At 37.5% G+C, this 23,136-nt stretch overlaps 1 protein-coding gene across 1 annotated transcript in view; it reads left to right on the forward strand.

Moving 5' to 3' along the window:
- The window catches only part of LOC122802426 (guanylate cyclase soluble subunit beta-2-like), an 866,018-nt gene that overhangs the window by 239,288 nt on the left and 603,594 nt on the right, over window positions 1–23,136 (forward strand). The window contains exon 6 of the mRNA XM_044072045.1: window positions 11,863–11,962. Coding sequence (XP_043927980.1) covers window positions 11,863–11,962 — 100 coding nt within the window. The remainder of the gene's footprint in view (window positions 1–11,862; window positions 11,963–23,136) is intronic.

Consider the following 23,136-nt stretch of genomic DNA (forward strand, 5'->3'; position numbering starts at 1 on the left):
AATAATGCAATTTGCAGATGATATCTTACTAACTTTAATGAACTCAGAAGAATATTTACAAGAATTAGAATTATTAGTTAAAAAATGTTATGATATCTCAGGGCTTGAAATTAGTAGTTCTAAATCCAATCATATACTGTTAAATAAAAAAAAAATCAATGATAACACTAAGTCTACCATGAGTGACATAGCTGGGAAACAAGTATCTTCTTTAAAATATTTAGGGATTGCACTATGTGATAATATAGAAATAACTTTAAATACGAATTATAATAACATCGTGAGTACAGTAAAACTCTTTCAGCAAAATGGAATAAATTACATTTAAATTTTGAAGATAGACTACAGCTAAATAAAATGATTTTGTTACCAAAAAAATTACATTGCTTTATCTATTCCTATATTACCAAATAAAAATATCTTAAGAGAAATAAATAGAATCCTTTTAAAAGTCTTATGGTACCCAAAGAAAAATAGAATAGCTTTATCAAATCATATTAGACCATGGGAGTTAGTAGGAATAAATGTTCATGACTTAGAATCATATATTAAAGCTTCTAATCTCAAAACAATATTAAATTGGATTGATCCAAACTTTTCTTCAGCATGGAAATCCTTACATGCTACCATTATCCTAAATGAAAACAAATTAATAAAAAATTTACAGCTAAATGATCTGAGCAATAAATTTTGGTATGCACTTTGTGTAAATTTATAATATAATGTTGTTAAACCCACAGATCTAAATTATATAAATTATATCTACAATACTTTTAGATGTTTTGTTAACAACAATATTGATATTAAAATATGGATACAATTATTATACCCCTTTAAAATTATAAAAATGTTTTTAATAATATCAATGCAGATATTCTTAGAATTTGGGAAACTGAAAAATTTACATGCTGGTATCATTGTATAATGAACTTAGTTACTCTTGATGCAAAAAATGTAATAGAAACATTTAATTTATCAGAATCAGATTGGTTAGCTCTTAACAGTATATTTCCATTTACTCAAGATTTATGCAGAACAATAAAGAACTCTTCCTTTACATCCACACCTAAATTTATAACTCTTATGTATGAAATACTACACGGAGAACTTAGATGGAAAAATTTAATTTCAAAACTCTATAAAGTCATAATTAAATATAAAACCACTCCTAATCAGAAAATTTTGAACTTTATTACCAGGGGTTAAACATTTATCTTTAACTTCTGAAAATAAAGCTAACCTCCTACATTCCATTACATTAACTTCTAATTTACAAATATGGAGAAGTTTCTCCTGGAAATGTTTGCATAGAGCATTTTACATCCCTAATAGAATTGCCAGATTTAATCTTTCTAAAGAGGTAACATGTTAGAGATGCTCTTTAAAATGTAAGGCTGATTGGCTTCATATCTTTTATAAATGTTCTTTAATTAAACAATTTTGGGAAATTTCCTTCAGGCTATCTTTAGTGATTCCTTTATATTATCAGAGTCTTTGATTTTTTTAATATAAATGATTCCATTATAATGAATAACAAAAATAAATATCTTCTTTGGATAATTTTGGCAGTAGCCAAAAAATGCATCACAAGAAGATGGATGTCACCCTCCATTCCAACTGTTGAAGACTTCATGACTCTACTGGATGAAGTAGCATCAATGTAAATAAAAGTAAAAGAACTAAGAATTTATCCTAGAAAATGGATTAATAATCCTTGGGAAAATGTTTTCTCACTTATTAAGACAATGAATCCAGACACAACTCCATCTAATTGATCAGTCTAGAAGCAAGAACTATTTGAATATTGTATAATCTCTTTTATTGTCTATATGTTTTGCTATTCCCATTTCTTCTGCCTGAGGCCTTTATAAATTTTGTACATAGTTTATGATTATTTGTCATCAAATTTTAATTTATTCTGTTTTCTAAATTGTTATTGGAAAATCAAATAAAACATGTGAGCAAAAAAAGAAGACAGATTATAGAGGTTTGGTCATATGTGCATGAAAGTACAAAATGATTTGGTAGAGCAGATTTGGGACAAACTATGTGAAGGCAAGAAGAGATAAGGAAATTCATCTAAGAGATGGATGGATTGTGTGTGAGAAAACATAAAACAGGTAGGTGTGACTCTTGAAGAAGATAGGAGAGTGGCTCTGATTTAAGAAAAGCAGTCACAGTTGACAAGGCACCCTGACCCCATGTAAAAATGGGAAAGTGGGGGTTGATTATGATATATATATATATATATATATATATATATATATATATATATATATATATATATATACATATGTGTGTGTATATATATATATATATATATATATATATATATTAAAAGCAGGGCAGTCATTTGCTTTATGAATAATGCCGTGTGTGGAGATAAACTGTATGTGATCTAAGTCATGAGGCAGTTTGAGCCAATTCAAAGCCTAAAGGGCAAAACAGTGGTGGCTGTGGTATTGTTTGTTGGTGGTATATTTTGTAACCTTATTATAGGATGCCTCCAGCTTATTTTTAACTGTTACCTGAAAGTTGGTTAGGACTGTGCACCATATAAGAGGGACTGGGGAAGGTAAGTAGTGGCAAGATTGTTTTTTGTGCTAAGGACGTTTTTATGCCTGTAGAGAATTCTTAATTGTTGGTGAGTTTTTTTATATTATTTTGAACATGCAGGTCAAAGTTAAGGTTTGCATCCATAATCATTCCAAGATATTTTTTATGGGAGACTGCTTGAATGTCTGTATTTGTTTATGGTGTCAGTGAATGATTGGAGGGCAGTAGTTGTACTGAGTGTTGGATGAAAGCCATGTTGAGTGAATGTTAAGAGCCTTTCTTGCAGACATCAGTGGTGGAGTTGCTTATGAATATATCGTTCAAAAATTTTTGAGAGAGCTGATAATATTGCAATAGGCTGAAAGTTAGAGACATCAGCCAAGATGCTACTTCTACTATAAAGAGGGATAATATAGGATTTTTTCTATAGTGAGGGTACATTGTATTCGGCTCTTGATCTATTGATAAGGATAGAGATTGGGCGTGCTCTGATAGACAGAGGCAGACAGTAATGTCCAAATTAGCATATCCCCCAAATAACCTCTAGAAACTTCCTAACATAGCTCTCCCAATAAACAGCCATGACACATACAGGCATAACTGGGTTGGTTTGCACAGTTTGGCTTATAAAGGCCCTGGTGGTCATTAGCCTAGTATATACTTATGAACCTATGTGTGAAGGCTGACAGCCTAGCCAGATAGAATTTTATAGATAATTCTGTCATTTGTAAATATTAATGTGAACCACAGGCTTGTTGTCTTAAATGGAAAAACTGCTGTTAGATGTGGAACTGCAAAAGATGTCACAACAGTGCTCTCTGCTAACCAAGTAAAACATGTTGTGACCCTTTGATCTAAAGTCAGCTCCAGCCTGTGTAGATGAAGACATTCCTTCTATTGTTTTAACCAAGAGTTAAATTGCTAGATTTAAACATGCAAATGTATTTTTATTGCTCTGCTTCCTGACCAGCTGCAAGATAACAAAATGAGATGTTAAGAATGTAAATGTAGTTTCTGTTAGTCTGAGAGCTCAGGGAAGTGTGAAGAATGATATAATGGGAACCAGAAATGTGATTTTAAAAACAGAGAGAATCAGAGGGCATTAAGAATTTTTGTCTTGACCATCCAACTCAGCACTGTCTTGCTGTATAAGTAAGTTTATCTTAGACGTGTATTTTCTCTTAGAAATAGCTAGAAAGTAGAAAGATTAGACTAAGTGTTTTTCTGTGATGTCAGACCTGTACTACTAAATTATTTTAAGTATTTCTCTGTGATCTCTGAACTCTTGACTAGCACTGTGTAGTAGAAAGTCTTGTCTTGTATTTTTATTATTTATTATTAAATATTTTTTAAACCTTTCAAATGTGGCTGTTTTGTGTAGAGATAATTTATGCTCTTAAGAGTACTTGAATGCCTTTAGTAAAATTGTACAAAGACACTCTAATAGCTTTAGCCCTAGGCTATACTATCAATTGGGTAATAATATTGCACAGTAATAACTGGACACCCTTTTAAGGGCCTTTGAGTAGCTGATACATATTAGGAGGTGGTGGCAAGTGGTACTACTGTATAGTCCAGGAAAAAGGGGCACAGCTGAAAAACCTGTGCCAGCCTTCCCCATGAGTGTCTGTGTGGTTGTATAAACTCTTCTCAAAGTGTGTGTGTGTGTGTGTGTGTGTGTGTGTGTGTGTGTGTGTGTGTGTGTGTGTGTGTGTGTGTGTGAGCTACTTGGGCAGGGACACGAAGCACTGTTTGGACAGAGAGGGTGCTGAAGGTTTTAGCTTGCCCACTAGGCTGAGATCTGGACCCTATAGCTGTGCCAGTGGGGAGTCATATTGGGGACCTGGAGAGCAAGGGAGCAACCAGCTTTCTTAAGGGAAATTGGACTTTACTGTGTGTATTTGTTATCCTTTCCTCCTATATGAGATGCCCTCATTGGTGTTAGTGGTGAGGATTGAGGCTCCTTGATTGCTGGGCCAAGGCATGGACATCACACTATGAACATATGGCATTGGCAGCTATCTTTAGGTATTGAGGTGGGAGGTTGTCAGCTGCTATATATATGTATGTATAAGTTAAATAATATGCATACATGCACACATAAAATATAGTAACTCTGATAGTGTGCACTCACACACACACACACACACACACACACACACACACACACACACACACACATACACATATATATATATGTATATAAATATCTATTATATTATAATTATGCATGCAAGTATATAATCTCTAGAATTTTCAGTACATAGTATTATGAAATTAGTTGTAATTATTAGTATATTTGATATTTACTAGCTAGTATTCCATTTTATGCTTGCTGTACTAAACTTTGTTGCATAACTTCTCATGCGGCCTACCTTATGGATGAAATGGTTCCTCAGACTAGTCTCCCTTGCCTAGTTATCAAATGTATGCAGATATAAATAAATAGCTAAAGCTTTGAAAAAGTTTCTGCTGAGCACAGTAATAACATGGGACTGATGACTGCACACCATTCAGTGCTTAGTGGAATGTACAGAAACTGAAAGTTAACTCCAGGTAGAAAAGGTACAGCTGTGTAATTAAACTTACTGTAACAGCAGATTCTTGAATGATTACTGCTGCAGAAGCCTAAGCTATATGGGTAGATTATCCTAGCTTAGTACATTTAGGAGGTAGAAGGAGAAAAGTCCAGGAGCCCCTGCAAAATGGTTCTGGCAAGAGGAGAAATCAAGCTTATAGTGCTTTGTAAAAGTATGTACAGAGAGCCAAGTTTCTGCTTGTAGAATACTTCTAGAAATCAACTCTTTCCAAAAAGCTATAGATGAAGCCAAGGCCCTGGTAGAGTGGGCCTTGACCCTGCCTGGAATAGTTTTGTTGTAGTGAGTATAACAAATGTTAATAGCCTTAGACAACCATTTGGAAAGAGTCTGTTTTGACACAGGTTGTTCCTTCTTCTTACCTTGACAAGAAAAGAACAATTGATCCAAAGATCTGAAAGATTTAGTTCTGTCAAGATAGTACACGAGTCTGTGGACAACGAAGGTATGGGGCATCCTTTCTCCCTCATTTTAGGTTCATGAAAGAAAATGAGGAGATGACTAAAAGTAAACTCAAATGCCACTTTAGGCATAAAAGTAGGATTTGTTCTCAAAGATATCTTGTCCCTGTGAAACATTAAGTAGTGTTGACTCACCATAAGAGCCTGCAACTCAGATATTCTTCTTGCAGAGGTCTGAGCAATCAGTAAAACTGTTTTCCATGTTAAGAACCTCAAGTCAGCTAGGTTAGCAGGGTCAAATGGAGCAAGTGTTAGCTTCTCTAACACAAAATTAAGATTCTAAGGTGTGGTTACCAGTTTTCTAGATGTTTTCTTACGCAAAACCCCTTGCAGAAACTTTTTTAACATGAGAATGCATTGAAAGAGGTGGATTCATGGGCAAACATGCCGAAATGGCTGATAAATGAACCTTGATGGAGGAGTAAGAAAGGCCATGAGATAGTAACCAACACAAATATTGTAAAACAAGAGAACAACTAGCCCTGAATGGGTGCTGTTTATGTTGTTGGCACCAACTAGAAAACTTTTTCCATCTGCTAATATACGGTTTTCTAGTAGCAGGCCCCATTAGTACCTGCTGCAAATCTTCAGAAAACAGGTACCTAAAAGAAATTAAGACCCTGTCACCCAGGCAGTCAGCTGAAGATGATTGATGGGTGGATCAAACAACCTGATTTTGTGTGTGTAAATCCAGTCTTTGATTAAGCTTGAGGTAATTGACCTGCCCATTCCAAAAGAAGGGAGAACCACTGCTGCCTGGGCCAAAAGGGAGTCTCTACAATGATTTTGGGGAATTCCTTCAGAATCTTAAGAAGTACCCTGGATATCAGTGTAATTGGTGGAAAAGCATATAGGAATATTCCTGCCCAAGGAAAGGAAAAAGCATCTGTCTTCCAGATCTTTGTGCATGGAGTCCTGGAGAAGAATCTTGCCAGTTGATTGTTCAGAGAGGAGGAAAAAAGTCTACTTGAGGAACTCCCCACAGATGGATCAAATCTAGGAAGACATTCTAATCTAGTTTCCATTTGTGAGGCTCCACCCTTGTCCTGCTCAGCTTGTCTGCCACAAAATTTGGCTCTGACAGAGTGTTGGATGCCAGTAGAGTGAGACTGTGCTGTGACCCTGTATCCCAAGTTAATATGATAGTCTGCAAAGGAGTTATGACCTGGTTCCCCCTTGCTTGTTGATGTACCACATCACTGTGGTATTGTCTGTAAAACCTTAAAGAGATCCTGAGGACCAAAGATGATTCAGAGGGCTGAGTGCCTTGATCATGGCAAACATTTCTTTTACACATATGTGCTTGCATCTGCCCTTGGTGTCCCACACACCTTGCATTTTTATCCCCCCCTGAAACTGCTCTCAAAGTAATAGGGAGGGAGAAGGGGAGACTCGGATCTAAGGATATGTGCTATCCCTTCTGACAAACCCCCGCACTGGGATTTGAAAGGGCAAAATATGTTGGTGCTGGGACCAATGAGACTTCAAATAACATTGTATCTTTCTCATGTGGATTCTTGGCAAGATTATCATAAGAATCATAGATGCCACGAGACAAAAAATCCTGAGGTATTCCCTCAAAGTGACCAAAGTCTGAGTAGAAAACCTTAGAAATAGATCTGGATATAGATCTATTTTTACAAGTGGAAGAAACTCTCTTTGAACTGAGGTGTCTAGTTGACACCCCAGGAACACAATCCTGTGTGAAGAAGTCAAAAATGACTTTTAGATATTCTCTTAGAATCCCAGCTTCTTTAAGCGAGCTTTCACCTAAGTGAGAGATTAACACATTGAAAAAGACTGCAAAGATAAGCAAGTTGTCTAAATATGGAAAACGTAGATATCCTGTAGCCTATAATGAACTATAATTAAAGCTAACCACTTTGTAAATACTCTTTGTGCAGTGGATAATTCAAAGTGTCAAGTAAAGAGCTAATAATGTGATTCAGACACACAGAACCTCAGGGAATACCTGAAGTCTGAATGAATAGGCTACACATCTTTTAAATCTATAATCTAGAAAAATAGAATGAGGGAGAAGAGGTAACAGGTTGTGAAGTGACAGCATTTTGAACTGGGGTGCTATCACAAACAGGTTTAGGAAAGAAAGATCCAGAACTGGTCTCCAAGCATTTTCTTTCTTTAGCACTGAAAACATCTTTGAGTAAAAACCTCTTCCGACCTAGAAAGGAGGAATTGGTTCTATCACTCCCTGGGACAGCATGTGATGAATGATGGATGGAAAGAAAAGACTCTGGTCTTGTAGATGAGGGATTGCCATCTGTAACGTTAGTAAATGATCTTCATTTGTCTGAATCTATCTGTTGCTAAAAAGAAAAGTGGAGATTCAGACTTTCCTGAATTATTTTTGGAACTTCTTTACCATTTCTGCTTAAATGCTTGTTTACCTGCATTTTATTGAGACTGTTTATTTTGATTTTCGCCAAAATTTGATAAAGGAGGTTAGAGAATTCTTTAGACGTTTTAGAAAAGGAGAGCTGAAAAATCTTTGAGATTCCCTGCATCACCTTACCCCTCCCATCACACTGATCACCTCTGCAGCAGAGGAACCAAAAACTAAATCTCAGTCTCAAGGAGAATTTAAAATCTCATTTTTAACGTCATCTGGGAGGTTCTGAGAATGCAGCCAGCAAACCTCTTCAACACAGTACCAGTGGCCAAAGCCCTTGAAGTAGAATAAATGGAATCATAAACACACTGTAAAAATGAGTAGTGACTTGTACAACAGAAGAAACTAAATTATTTAAAGCAGGTTTTTTTTCATTTATAGGAAGTAACTGAGGACATAACATTCCTCATGCTTTCACAATTAGTCAGAAAAAAAATTACTGTATGAGCCTGACAATTCAAAATTATGAAAATCAAAGTTGCAGAAACTTAAAAGATTGGGGAGCTTTATACATCCTACCTACCTTTTAGGGGCAGCTGGCTGACTATCAGAAAAACTGTAAGCAGTAACAAACACATCCTCTAAAGCTGACAGAACTGGAGGAATAAGTGAAGGTCTGGAAATTCCTTCTGTTGCAGCTCATAGTATTTTCTGAGGGACTGAGAAATTCAATGTTCTCCCACTGAAAACACTGGGACATTTTGGAAATAGTCTCAGAGAAAGATACCCCCCCCCCCCCCCACAGGGAGACTCAGAAATTGAGCTCTCCTCTGAGTTTGAGTCGGAAACCTAAGGAGAAAACCCTTCATTTTCCTGCCCAAAGTCAGAATATTGAATCTCTTCATGAAATAGGCATCCCTCTTTCTTTTACCAGAAACTGTTTCATAAGAAGGATCAATAGCCTGAATTAAACCCTGGGCCAGTCCCAGTATATTACTCCGTATATTACTCCCATCCAAGGGAGTCTGAGGAGGAGTAGATACATATTTAGGTTTTTGTTTTTTTTTGTTTTTTTGGTCAGGAAAAATGGGGTCAATGGTGTTATTAATGGTAGCAGCAGCTTCTCCAAGGATGGGTACAGAATTCTGATAAAAGAGGTAAGCCTTTCCTGTTCCATCTCCCAGGACCAACATGAGTGTCTCTCCCTTGCCCACTGAGGGGACCTCAACAGCCACAAAGGACATGGCTAACCTCTGGTTCACAGTGGCTGTATGTGCTACACCAGAGGGATCTGGAGTGAAAGATGAGTGGTCTGAGGAAAAGTAATGACCACAGCAGAGTCACCCACCTGCAGCTGAGACAAATTGATAGTTTGCTGTGCTAGCAAAGGCTGCTTGCTTAACCTTTTCTTTTGGTGGCTGGAAGAACTGGGACTGAACGTTTGTTCCATGGTCAAATCAAAAATGGTGCTTCTTTTCCAGGGAAAACAAGCAGCAAGAGCAGTAAAAATGTAAAGTCTTTAAAAGTCACTTTTTACATATAAAAGTGGAGAAAACCCAAACAAAGGATACAAGTCCACCTTGATTCATTTTTACATAAAAACACAGTGAAAAGCACTTTAAAAAACTTTACCATCCCCAAAAGTAAAATAATCACAATTTCTTCACAGAAAAATATTTTTAAGTAGTTTACTCAATGTTTAAACTGGCAGGAAAAAAGAGTGATCCAATTTAAAAGTACAATAAAGTCTCATGACAGTTCATTAAAACACAAACTCCTAGCTTCAAAATAACTGTTTTAAACAGGAAAGTGTTATCAAACAAACATTTTTTTAAAATAGGAAGGTTTTTCCCTGAAAGGAATTTATCTACCCAGTAATGGAATAGCACAAACAGACCGTTGATCCTCAAAAGCCTCAGAAGAGTTTACTCTTTCATGGCAGGAAATCTCTGAAGAGCTTGGAACCCAAAGTTGTCTTTTTAGTCAGCTCAGCTCAAGCTGAGTAATGGTTTCAGTGCGTGGAAGGTGCCCTGAAGTTTTAGAAGATGGCCAGCTGTTATATCCTTTCAGGATATAACTCATATAGCTTAGGCTGCTGCAGCAGAGATTACTGTAATGAACATATATAGAAACCAAACCCAAGCTCCAAGAGTGATATCAGAGCAGGGATTTATTTTTAAAAAGATAAGTGGTCAAAAATTATTTGTACTGTAGGTTAGCTGACAGTTTCACTCCCCAAGAAGGAGGAATGACAAGACCTCTGAGACAAAGGATATGGGTATTTAAAGCTAAACAATATGAACACGTGACACCAATGCTAATGATGTAACATAAATAATGACATACATTCCAAAAGGGCCTTGGTAGATCACTGTTCCAAATTTATTGGGCCACAAAGACGGTATCCTTAATGCTTGAAAAAAGAACTCAGGGATTAAATTTATAACAGTACCTATTTGTTAGCCAGGAAGGCTGTCTGGACATACAGTCCATGTTTTAGGTGTGACACAGGAGCAATGCCTGGTTAAATGACTTCTTCAAGGTTACACAGTAGGCAAAGGAGGGCTAAGGGAATCAAACCCTGTACCACAGGAACTACATACAGCTCACAGTCTTAACCCTCGGTGCCCATTACCAAATGGTGAGGTGGGGGACTAACATTTTTTTATAAAGAAGTAGCACTAAATGTTATAAAAATAAATATGGAAAGATATCTCTCTGTAAACAGGCACTGCTAAGTAATATGACAATATTATATGATAGCAATGCGGAAGAATAAAACATTATTTGAATTAAGAAGAATAGGAGAACTAACTTAGATTCAGAGATATTGGTCCAGAGACAATAATGTCAACTCTAACAAAATGAACTATGCATCTGAAAAGTAACCTGCAATGAATATGAGTAAATTATTACTTTTGTTGAAAACTCTCTTGTTCTTTTTTATCCTATGTAAACATGTAAAAGGAGAGGGTATTGTATATGTGTAATCTTACAAACATACACACACACACACACACACACACACACACACACACACACACACACACACACAAAACACACTAGTTGGATGCACAGCTTTCTGTATAAGACCCCCCATGAGTGAAGACACTTTGAAATGCGTCAGTCATTGTGTATTTAGGGGTTTTACTGTGAATACGTTTATGACAAAACACACATCATCCAAAGTAAATAATAAACAAATAGTTGTTTATTTAACCTAGACTTTTGATGTAATATGTATACAAAAGTGTGTCATGTTGCATTAACAATGGCCTATGCCCATGTCATCATTTACATTTAGCAGTTATGCAGTTAGTTCATTTACAGAACACACATGGGTTTTAATTATTGAATTGTTTGTGAATACATTTCTTGGTGGCAGTTTCTTAATATCTGTAGTGCCTTAAAGACTTAAATTCATTTCTGTTTACAAACAACTGAAATTATTTTGCGTTCTGACCTCCTTTGCTTATTCAAACTTATAAAAACAGTAGGATACAGAAAAGTACTATGTGAAAGTACTAGTGGACCCAAAATGCTTAAGCAGGGGAATGTGCCAAGTTTCTGACTGTCTCACAAATGAAAATATCAGAAAACTGTAACAACCTAACAGAATGCTATGCTTTTCTATGTGACTATGAGTTCAGACCTCACTTTGGCTGCTTGTCAGGTTTTGCTCTTTATGATGTTAATACAAATGAGCTGTTAAATGCAATAAACCAGATACACACCAACTATATAACCAATCTGAGACAGAGATGAATACCTGATGATTTTTCCTATAATTACACTCATCCTTAAATCACAGTCATATTGCAAAATATTCAGCCCACCCCATTTATTTATCACTTCTTTCTGCCTGGTGACTAATGTGAAAATATTTGATTTTCTTTAGGAAATGAATGCGCCATCATTTCGTGTGGAAAAACGCACAAATGGAAGCCTGCTGCTACACTACTATTCTGATAGAAGAGGTCTTTGTCACATCGTTCCAGGTATGGGATGACATGGGATGACACAAACTTATTTAATCCTTGAACGCTTATTGGCTAGGCACTTGGGTTCTATGATTTTTTTAACCAGTAAAGGCAGTATAAATAGCTAAACCACTTACAGTGGCAAAAAATTATAGCTTAGTCTGTTTCAAAGGCTAGTCAACTGATACAAAAAAGTCTGTATTATGTAACATTGTTGTGAACTGATCCTTAGTAATAGCACAGCCTCAATAAAACAAGTCGTTAGTGATTCAAAGACAAGTACTTTTAAAAGCATCAGTTATTAGGAATATCTCAGCCATATACAACCTGTGATATTTCATTTCATTTATAAATTCCTCTTCAATAGTTATGTACAATTTTGTGCGATCTTTTGAGTTCCTGTAACTTACAGGATCTAGCTGCCTCATAACCCAAACTAACGTCATCATTTTTTTTCTTCCATTATCTACCCCAAGGAAGAGGAAAGGCTCACTTGCTAGAGGTAGGAACATGGATTGATGATTGTGTTAGAGTGGGAAGAAGCAGAGACATAGATGTCCTCTGACTATTATATTATTTATTTTCTTTTGTTAAACATGTAAGTGAACTGGTTAGGAGACCCTTTTCAGCCACAACCCAGAACCACTGGCAGATACAATTATTTACACACACATCATGCAACAATAATAAAGTTGTAAATCATACAATGTTATATTTTTACATGAATGATAGCAAGGCATGCATCACAGAATCACTGTATGCATCTATACATGTAATAAGTCAATTTTCCTACAATCGTGCATTTACAAGATGTGCAACTCATAATAATAATGAATAAAAGTTGTAAGCACAGTGTTGTGGACTGATTATCCTGTATCCCTGAAGTAACAGCATTTATTTAGTTTAACAAGATGAGATTTCAGTTTCGTTTTGAATACTGCCATTGAAGCAGATTGTTTTTTTTTAATGCAATAGCTATCCTAATCCATGCTATCTTATGTATACGTGGAAGTTGAATGCCATAAATGCATATGGAATTGCATACACACTCTAATGCTTCTTTGCCAGATGGCATGTCTGCATGATCCCCAGATAAAACAGGAAAACTCTTTTATATGCTGGGATTTAATATGGGATATGTCTAGACTGGAAAATGTTTATATCCTCCCTCACTAATGTGGAAAATCAGGCAATGGGCTGCTCAGCCAGATGCCCACCAACTCCTGTGCTTGGCCCTGTGGCACTGAGGCCAGAGTTCAGACAATGATCTTTGCTGGTTAAAGCAGATGCCTTGTCCCTTTACCAGGGAAATGAGTTGTGTGCAATTTTGCTGACTGATTGTCAGTTACACAAGTCATGGCTTAATGCATAAGACAATGCAGATAAAACATATAGGGCACACAGAAGGCAACAGATGACCCAGAAGGAGAAGACCGTAACTCCTGATAAGGGAAGCTAATTTAGGAGTGCAGATCTGGGTCAGAAAGGGAGATGGCTGTCAAGTGCAAGTCTGTTGTCATGTGTGGAAGGACAAAGACTAATTTCTCAACATCACATGTGAATCTATATGAGAAAGGGAGCCGAAAGTCATTTCTGACTTAAAGAAAGAGAGCAGGATGAGCTTCTAGAGCTGAAGAAAGACATTGACAGATACCATTTAACATTTAATGTGCTGAAGATGCTCCCTGCCTATAATACGAGTGAGGTTAATATTATCAGCATCATATGGTTCAGTTTACCATAATACCTTTTTTACTGGTTCCATAGGTTATACAGGTCAGACTAGGGCATACAGGAGGAAATGTATGCAGTATAGACTCACAACCACTTTAGTGTCATAGTTGTCAAGTACAGGAGGGAGAAGTAAAGTAGAGCATAGTATAATGACTTGGGGCTGCCACTAAGGTCTCATCTCTTAAGGAAGTGAATGACATTATAAGTGACTGGTAGATACTAACCTTGAGGTCAGCATTCAAGGGAGCAAAAATTACAGTGGGGGAAAATGGAGCAATGCATGCATACTGCAGTTTTTTGACTTCACTGTTTGCCTGTTTCTACTAAGCCTGAGGTTGATGTCTCTCTCTCTGTGGGCTCATGGAGCTCATTGCCTAGGAATCATGCATGCAGTGATGCCTTTCCTACATAATGAACATTCATGAAGGTGGCGAGAGAGACATGACCAACTGGACTGTTGGGGCACAGTTTTTTTGCATTCTTTGTCCACACTGCCTGTTGATCAGTGGCCCCCTCCTCAGTCAGTTGTCCCATTTGTTCCCCATCAGTGTATGAGAGTTGATTGGGAAGTGCCATCATTCACACATCCAAAAGGGTGATGCCAGGATTTCTATTTTTCTCTTCGGCATGAGTTGCATATACCAAGTGAGGCATTAGGAGGGATGTGTAATGGACTGTCCATGGAAGCTGTCTCCTCACTTCTGCAAGGGGCATTCTCTCCAAGCAGCCCTGCCCCTCCCCCTGTGGCAGCAAATAGTGCTTTCCCTGCTCTCCACCAGGGAAATATAACCCACCCAATGTGTTCACAAGTACACAGAAACTCCTCCAACCTCCAGGAGATGTGAACATGTCATGCCCTTTTACTCCCTCCCCAACCCTGCCTAAGTCCTTCAGTGCTGAGGCCTCTATTTGAACTTGGTTGCTCAGGCTGCAGTCTGGGCTCCATCCTTCAGTGTAACAGAACCAAGCTAGGGGCTCAGGCAGTTTTACTTCATGTTTTTTCTTGAATCAAGAAGAGATGAATCCCTTGGATTGGTATGCATTTAGGGAGTACGTGAAGAGGTCCTTGTGGAGTCTGTCCGTGCTGATACACCAAAATAAATGATTGAAAATGCAGGAGATGAATGAATATCAAACATCACTCTTCTCCATTAAATTTGTTCTTTTTAGGGCAAGCCCTTCTGCACCCCTAATGTGGGGGCAAGCCCCTTACACCTCCATAGCTTATATATACCAACTCTAAGATTGCTATACCTTGGACAAAAGGGAATAAAAATGGCCATCTTGGACTTAGTATCTGTAAGTCAATTTTTTGGCCATTCAGTTTCAGCATTACAGAACTCCAAGAAGAGGGTCCCAGCATTTCAAATGGTTACCCTTTGGTTATTGATATTCCACAAGCAAGGGTCATAGTTTATTTTGCTTCAGAATGATTTACAATTTCTTTCTAACTTTGAAAAGGTACACAGTAAGCTTCTTTGGTCTGATTTTGTACCTTGGGATTTGCATTTAAATAAAAGATGGGTGATACAAATCTTAGCTGAAAATATTTATTTTGTAGAGGCAGACATTTGATCAGAGTTAAGCAAGTACAGTAATTAAGCAAGCACTGTGCTATGTTGGGTCCATAAAATAAGATACTGGCTTGGTTACAATTTTAGACAGACAGATAGTATGAAAGTATTGACCTCAGTGTGGAATGTGGTTGTGTAATACACACTGATAACCAGTTTTCTGTCTTGAGCTGTCATTGCATTTAACATATGTGGGAGAATAGGGACATTTTTAAGCTAAATGTAATATAATATTTTGCTTTAGATGTGGGCAACTCAGGCATTTTTCTGATGCCTGTAACAAGTCTTCTACTATATGTGGCAGTTTGAATCATTTTTGGGTTGACTGCTCTAAAAATATCCCATCATGGTGGGATGTTGTGGATATCTCCTCTGCTAGGTAGATTTTGGGTGGCAATGGTGGACTTTCCATAACTTCTCCTATTGTGATACATGAGTAAGTAGTGATTGCTGGATCTCCTTCTCCAGGGATTTCCAGTGAGATCATTTTACCTCCTGGATCATCTTTGGGAGATGATGGGAGGGATGAATTATTCTTTTGTAGCTACTGGGATTGGTGCTTTGGAGAGGAGGAGAGGGATGAATACTTCATCAATTTGGGTCTATGTTTAGCCATGGAATGGCACATTCCTCAAATGGCCTTTCATCACGCACATAACAGAGAAAGTGCATTTCAGCGAAAGGCCATATGATCATATATAATCTCCTTGAATGATCATAGTAGGCCAACATAAAGAAAACAGCATGAAGTACGTACTTACTGGTAATGCGCAGATAAAAAAAAAAATCTGCCTTTTCCCCTACTGTAGTGCGATCATGGAGTTGGTATATATAATTAGCTGGGGATATGGGGGGCACAGCTCCCCACATGAGGATGATTTGGTGAGCTGCACCCCCCAGTAATTATATATACCAACTTTGAGATCGCATTACAGTGGGGAAAGGGCAGATTTCCTTATCTGTGCATTACCGATAAGTATGTACTTTGTAGCATGTTCTTTATGTCGGAGAACTATGATCATTCAAGGATATTATTTATGATCATATGGCCTTTCAATGAAATGGAGTTTTGCTGTTATGTATGCAATGAATGGCCATTTGGTGAATGTGCCCTTGGATCACTAAACATAGACCCATTACTTTTATGGGCTAGTACAGAGTGTGGGGATGTTAGGGGTTTCAGTCTGGAGAGATCTGGTGTGGATTTTCTTCTTGGGAAGAAGAAACTTAAGAGGAAGAAACTGAAATATAAGATTTAGTTATGAAGATGAAGGTACTAACTATTAATATTAATAGTCTTAAGTCCTATGTGGGCTCAGTTGGAATGAAGGAATAAAGCCTTGACTCTGATCCATGTGACCAGAATTTAAGCAGGAGGACTAGGATTAATGATTTCTCCAAAACTGACAGGAAAATCTATGTGGTTGCCCTGCTAGAGAGGCAACATCATTTGTAAGGCTTACAAGACTTTCAGGGGTGAGTGACAGTCCTGAGTGATGTGCAGTGTACATCCTCCTAAGGGAGCCTTACTGGGCATGTGCAAGGAGCTAGGGTTTTAAAACAAAAATCACATTATATCTCATTTGACAGTACCACTCAACTCTAATCCTGGTGGGAATTAATTGTTTAAAGGGCTGTCATCCTTAAGGGGATGAATGGGATCATGGTTTGGTGGGGGGCTTCATGGTTTAAAGCTGAAAGGACTAAAAAATAGCATTATTACTAGGTGGAGTGGGAATGACAAAATGGGTACAATAGTTACTAGCTTGTTGGTCTGCCAGGGAATTTGCTGCTTTGTGCCAGACTCTTGTTCTGGGATGGCTAGTCATCTGCTGAACCTTTTGTTCCAGATACATAAACATTTTGTTTCAGAGAATGAGGCTGTAGGTGTGAGTGCTTCACTGGGTAATGTTTGGTGGACAGTTTTGAATGTTTATGCTCTAACCATGCCTAGATTACTTACCTTTGGAAGTGTGTGCAGTTTTGGTTACATCACAAGTTTTATGTAGTTTTAGGGGGTTAATAGTGTACTGATTACCGTTTGAAGGCAGAAGTAGAAATACTTTGCAGATGTGGATGTTTAGTTCTGATAGGAATATTTTTCCTGTTATAGTATGACTACTGTGGAATTTGATGTCTCTACTTAAATGGAGGATTTATATACGAGGACTGATTGCATATTATAAATGAGGCTGTAGCGTTTGAACATAGCCAAATGCTCCTTACTGGGCTTTCTAATCATAGGGTCTTGTGGGTAGATTTAGGTTAAACCCGGACAAGGAAGGTTTAATTAGGCCTTAGTGGATGACCTGATAGATTATACTACAGAGTTCGATCTTACCAGTGCATGGAGGGACCATTTCAAATGATAAGATTTGCATTATTTCATTTGAAACCTATGTTACATGTAGTGTGTGGGTGAATCGATTTTTTTAGGAAGGAAGAGATTTCTTTAAGAACTTGTGAAAAGGTTTATAATCATTTTTTGCTTTCTTGAGTTAAATGACCCTGCTCCTCATCATTTGTTCTAATGTAAAATAAAAAGTTTGCTACTCTGTCATAAAAATTAGAGGGGAGCCTTGAGACTCACAAAGCAGAGAGTTTCTTTTGAGTTGGGCACCTAGGTAAGAAGGAAGCATCCATCAGTTTACAGACTACATAAATGTAAATGGACGTATGTTTGTGACTATCATTAACCAGAAATCTGCACATTTTGAATTTTGGAGGTATAAGTTTTATACCTCTGGTCTATTACCACACATTTGAGATGTGTTCAGTTCTGTGGAGATAAGTGTTTCTTTAACAGTGGAGCTCTAGTATCATGCCAACTTAGCTGAAGTCAGATTAGTCTTGTCTCAATTTAGGTTCTGTGCTGCTAATGTTGGTGTCAGCTATGCATATTACTAAGCCTTAGATGGTCAGCAGATGTGTATGTTGGTTTCAGTTTTTAGTGGGTGGTATCTGAAAGGGGTTGGCTGTTGGCAGTAGCTGTACAATGGTGATGTTAATATGGAAGAATGGTCAGTGTGAGGATATGTCGAGTTGATGTCTGTTAGTGTTGTTGAATACTGACAATAAGTTGTTGATCAGCATACTACAGGGTTCTCATACACCTTTTGTAAGGAAGTTGCAGAGTAGGGTAAAGGTATAACAAAAAGCCAAAATATAATGAATATTTTGAAGGTCATTAAAAGAATTTGAAAGCCTTTTTTGTAAAGAACACATTTTACTTTATGCAGATGTTAGATAAAAATAAAGTACTTGATCAGCATATTGTTGTTTGCTTCAGATTTTAAGTTTGTGTGAGTTTAATACTCATTTTGTTGACTGTATTTATGATATTTGTGTGCACCACTCATAATTAATGGCTATTTGGCATAGTCACTGCAGATTTACCCACTTAGCCCCTTGTTGTTTATTTTTTGTGCATAATTTCATTAATATTTTTAAAGCCTTGTTTTGTTTAGAGAAATGGAATATCTTCCCTAAATTAATATCAAAATAATGTAAAATATTGATAAACTAGTAGCGAATGCATGGGCCTGATATAACACCATTCATGTGGTCTTTGAGTCACTTATTATGGCTTTGTGATTTACAAATTAATAGAGATCTGTGTGCTGGGATAAGAATGGTGTTTTATATTCAGGCATTTCCTGATTCTCAGTTTTCTGCTTTGGTTATATAATTTTGTATGGAACTATATAGTTCTGTAACATCAAAATCTATTTCACAGTCTATGATAAACCTGATGAAGTTTTGGAAGTTAGTTCCTATGATGTTTGAAAAAAATGCCATTGTGTGCAATAATATATGTTGGGAAAGGGTCATGATGTAATCTGGATTTATTTCACATCTGATAGATTAAAACTAATCTTAGGTATTTTTCCATTCTTTGGGGAAACAGGCCAAAACTTCTTAAATATGATGTTTTTGTGTTAGTCTAAGAAAGAGGTGAGTTTATGCATGCTACAACTGTTTTTCTTTTTGCTTCAGTCTTATTTTTCAAGCTTTGCAGATATTCATCATGGAGGCTTTTGTGAGTCACAATCTTAGAATTTATTATGGCTACTTACAGGAAGGATAGCGGAAGGGATTTAAGATGTTAGCTACTTTTTGGTATAAGTTGACAAAATGGTAAATGACAACATACCTTCTTTCATTAGTCAGTGGCAGTGTTATCTGGATTTTGACCTCATTTTTTTTTTGCCATGAGTTAGGAAACTTTACCTCCTGCGCTGATTCACCATGTAAGGCAGAGAATGAGAATCCCTGACAAATGTTTATTAAGACTTTATCTGGCATGTGGTACACAACAATCTCCTTGCTAAGAGTGTTAATGTTTTACAAGGTTGTCTCGGAGCATTGTTTTTGTGGATCACTAGAAATCATTCAGCATGATTGTATGATTCTTGCAGGCTGATTTTGGTCATTTAATGGGGGTCCTTTGATAACCTGACATTTCCTTATGACGTTATTTGTTATCACTGTCAGGGAGAAATGCTTCCAGCCATTGCTAGGAGAGCACTGTTTGCTTGTTTTTTATATATATTTTTTTTTTTGTGGAACTCTTGTACTGATATGTGTTTGTTTTATACAATAAGAGGTGGGACATGTTTACTTTATTTAATATGATTAATTTGATTATTGCTGCTTTTGATCTATATATGTGTAATTATTGTTGCTGTTGATTTTTTTCTGTGTTTATGATATCAAACAAATTAATCCTATTTTTTAAATAATTGCCATAGAACCATTTCCATGCATCTGTCATACGGAACATTAGTTTAACACATCACCAGTAGGACAGCAGCTCAGGACTTCAGCACCTTCCTATACTTCACTGTGGTATCAGTTGTTGTTGTTGTGTCTTTCGGTTTTTCCCAGTTAGGGGTCGCCACAGTGGAACTCTGGTCCGCTAATGATTGGCAGTAGATTTTTACGTGCCGAGTTGCCGTCCCTGACACATAACCTTCAACGAAGGTACGCCCATTCACGCATGTCTCCACACAGAAGACGCTCTAGCTGAGAATCGAACAGGACAACGCCTTACTATGAGGTGACAACACTACCGCAGCACCACCACCTGTGGTATCAGTACATGTAGGAAATAACTCAGTCTTTTCATCTTCCACTGACAAGGACAAGTGTCCTACATGTGGAGTCGCTGAGACCAGCAGAGTCAGCAAGGGAAACAGCAAGTTATAACAGCAGATAATAGACGGCCTGAGATGAAGAGGAGAAAAAACAGTGAAAACAAGATTGGATGATGTAACAGTGAAAGAAGGCTAAATTATGAATGATAGAAGCATATAAAACATGTTGCATAATCTGTTGAGTTTACTGAAAGAAGGATAACTTGATTTTGTAGAAGCTACAGAATCACAGTGTATGCAAAAACAAAAATGGGATATCAGCATATTAGGTTGCACAGTATGGAGTAAGGGTTATGCTTCATAAGTCCTAGGAAGATTCTGGTGCAAAACAAATGAGGTGAAAATGATATGTAGTGCAAAGGATTAAAGCTGTACATGAAAATAAAAAAATAGATGAGGTGTTGCTTACCATGGAGGCTGGAAATGGCACAACAAATCAAACCAAGGAGGTATGCAGACTCAACCTTATGAAGAATATGTCTACAAGAAAATGACAGCTTACACAAAGATAGAAAAGGTATAGTCAATAGGGAATATGACAAGAAATGTTAAACGGAACACAACATCTGCATGGTCGTTCTCAGTTGTTTGCAGATGGTATATACAACTTACAATGAAACTGGCTCAAAAGGAAGACATCTTGGATAATATATTGCTACCTAATAAATGAGGCATGAAATCCAGTCTGAAAATGAGTAATCGTATAGAAACAAGTAGCATAAAAAATGTAGTTCTTATTAAAACTTAGCCATAGAACTTTTAAGGCAAGCAAAACTAAATGTTCTAATTCATTCTACTGTTAATGATTGCTGGTCAGATTCCCATGCTCAGTTTCCCCAGGTTCACCACCCTGCCACCCATTACACCATAACAACATACATAAATGAGTCTACTTCATATGATTGATATTTCATTTGATTGAAATTCATTTGACTGAGACCATATAACCTAAAGTTCATAATACTGAAAACTCACTTGACTGAAACTCATAACACCGACATCTTACAATGCTACATTTCAGCATAGTAGTGGCAGTGTGTATAAAGTAAGTACTGTAGTGCGATCCTGGGGTTTGTATATATAGTTAAGGGAGGGGTGGGGGGCACAGCCCCCCACATTGGGGGTGTGGGGGGCGTTGCCCCTACCTATTTTAAATATTTTGAACCATAGACATGGATACTTACAAGTCCAATAAATTACTCTTTTCAGAACACAATATATACCCAAACTATGTGGGGGGGGGCTACGCCACCCACTCCCCCAATGTGGGGGGGCTGTACCCCCAAACACCCCCCAACTATATATACTAACTTTTTTTGAGAGGATGGAATTCAGCCCAAGAGTATAATGAACCACAGAGAATTCTAATTGTCTTATTACTGCCTTTTGTGCACTGGTTGGAAATTGCAGCCATGGTCCACTCTGTGATGCGCTCATCTGAAACAAGCTATTGGTCATACTATGAGATAATCTGCTATTATAAAGAATAAAACTGAAGGCCCAGCTCCATGGCACAGAAGGACAGAACCCTGACCACATTCAGGAGATTTGAGTTGGAGTACATCTCAGATGTTGGAGGATCCCGACAAGGGAGGATGGGAGTAAGGAGTTTGCACCTCACTCTTCCCATGGTAGTGAATGAATAATGAATAGTGTTAGTCTGGTCTTCTACAACAGCTCATGTTGGCAATGCATGCTGTGTTCCTTTAAAGCTGCTTTGGCAGTGCTCTGCCTTGGAAGTGTAGCTTGCTGGGGACGATGTGCATGGAAACGTGCACATCCTGCTACTAGAAGGATGACATTGTAGGGCCCTTGCATAGTGAACACACACATCTACAGTCAAGGAGTAAGATGTTAGGGTTTACTAAAAAATACATTAAAACAGGCTTTGTCATTCAGTGGTAACCCCCTCCCAAAAAAATCTCAAATCCACCAGCAGAAAGTAATACCATGGAACTATTTATTTACAATTAAATGCAGACAATGAGAATGATGCCATTCCACATGTAAAGAACTTCATCAGACCTTGTCAATTTTATATTTCTCACTAGGAAAAAAGCACTGATAGCTGCCTAAACAATGACCTCTCCCATGTGAATCTTGCCCTCAGTGAAGGTGGAGAGAAGGAGCCTGATTGGTCAAGAGAGGGTTTTTGGTCAGCAAACAGCACTGTGAAAAGAAAATGCAACTGGATGAAACTTTATCACTAAAAATATGATGAATACATCAAGACAGCCTAAGGTAGTTAAAAGACAGCAAACAAATTTATGGAGACATACTGTTGGTTAAATATGATGTGGACACTAATGCTATTTCTACTAAAGCCAAAAAGCTAAAGTCCATGAACAGTGACAATGTTAGCATTTTGGGAGTCCCCAGCAAGTGTCGTGTTGGGGGATTCTGGACACAACAATTACAGTCTATCACCTTGTCTCAGTCACCCCTCTTAAACAATCTTTTAGGTCAAGTAAGAAAGCTTTAAGATTAGCATGCATAGACTAAACTGTAGTTGCAATGCTCTTCCATTACAGCAGACCTCTGTATTGCACCAAGTTGGCCCTTCCCACAGAAGGACATTCACAGTGACTGGCATTTAGTTGCAATAATGTTACTTTACTATGTCCAGAGCTGGCCTTAGGTGAAATTTTATCTTGGGTGAAGTACTCCATGGTGTCATTCTGCACACATCTGCCAGTGCCCCCCCCCCCCCGATCTTCCCACCCTGGCG

This window comes from Protopterus annectens, chromosome 5.part0 (genome assembly GCF_019279795.1).
Source record: "Protopterus annectens isolate FY-2018-M chromosome 5.part0, PAN1.0, whole genome shotgun sequence".
NCBI classification, from domain to species: domain Eukaryota; kingdom Metazoa; phylum Chordata; order Ceratodontiformes; family Protopteridae; genus Protopterus; species Protopterus annectens.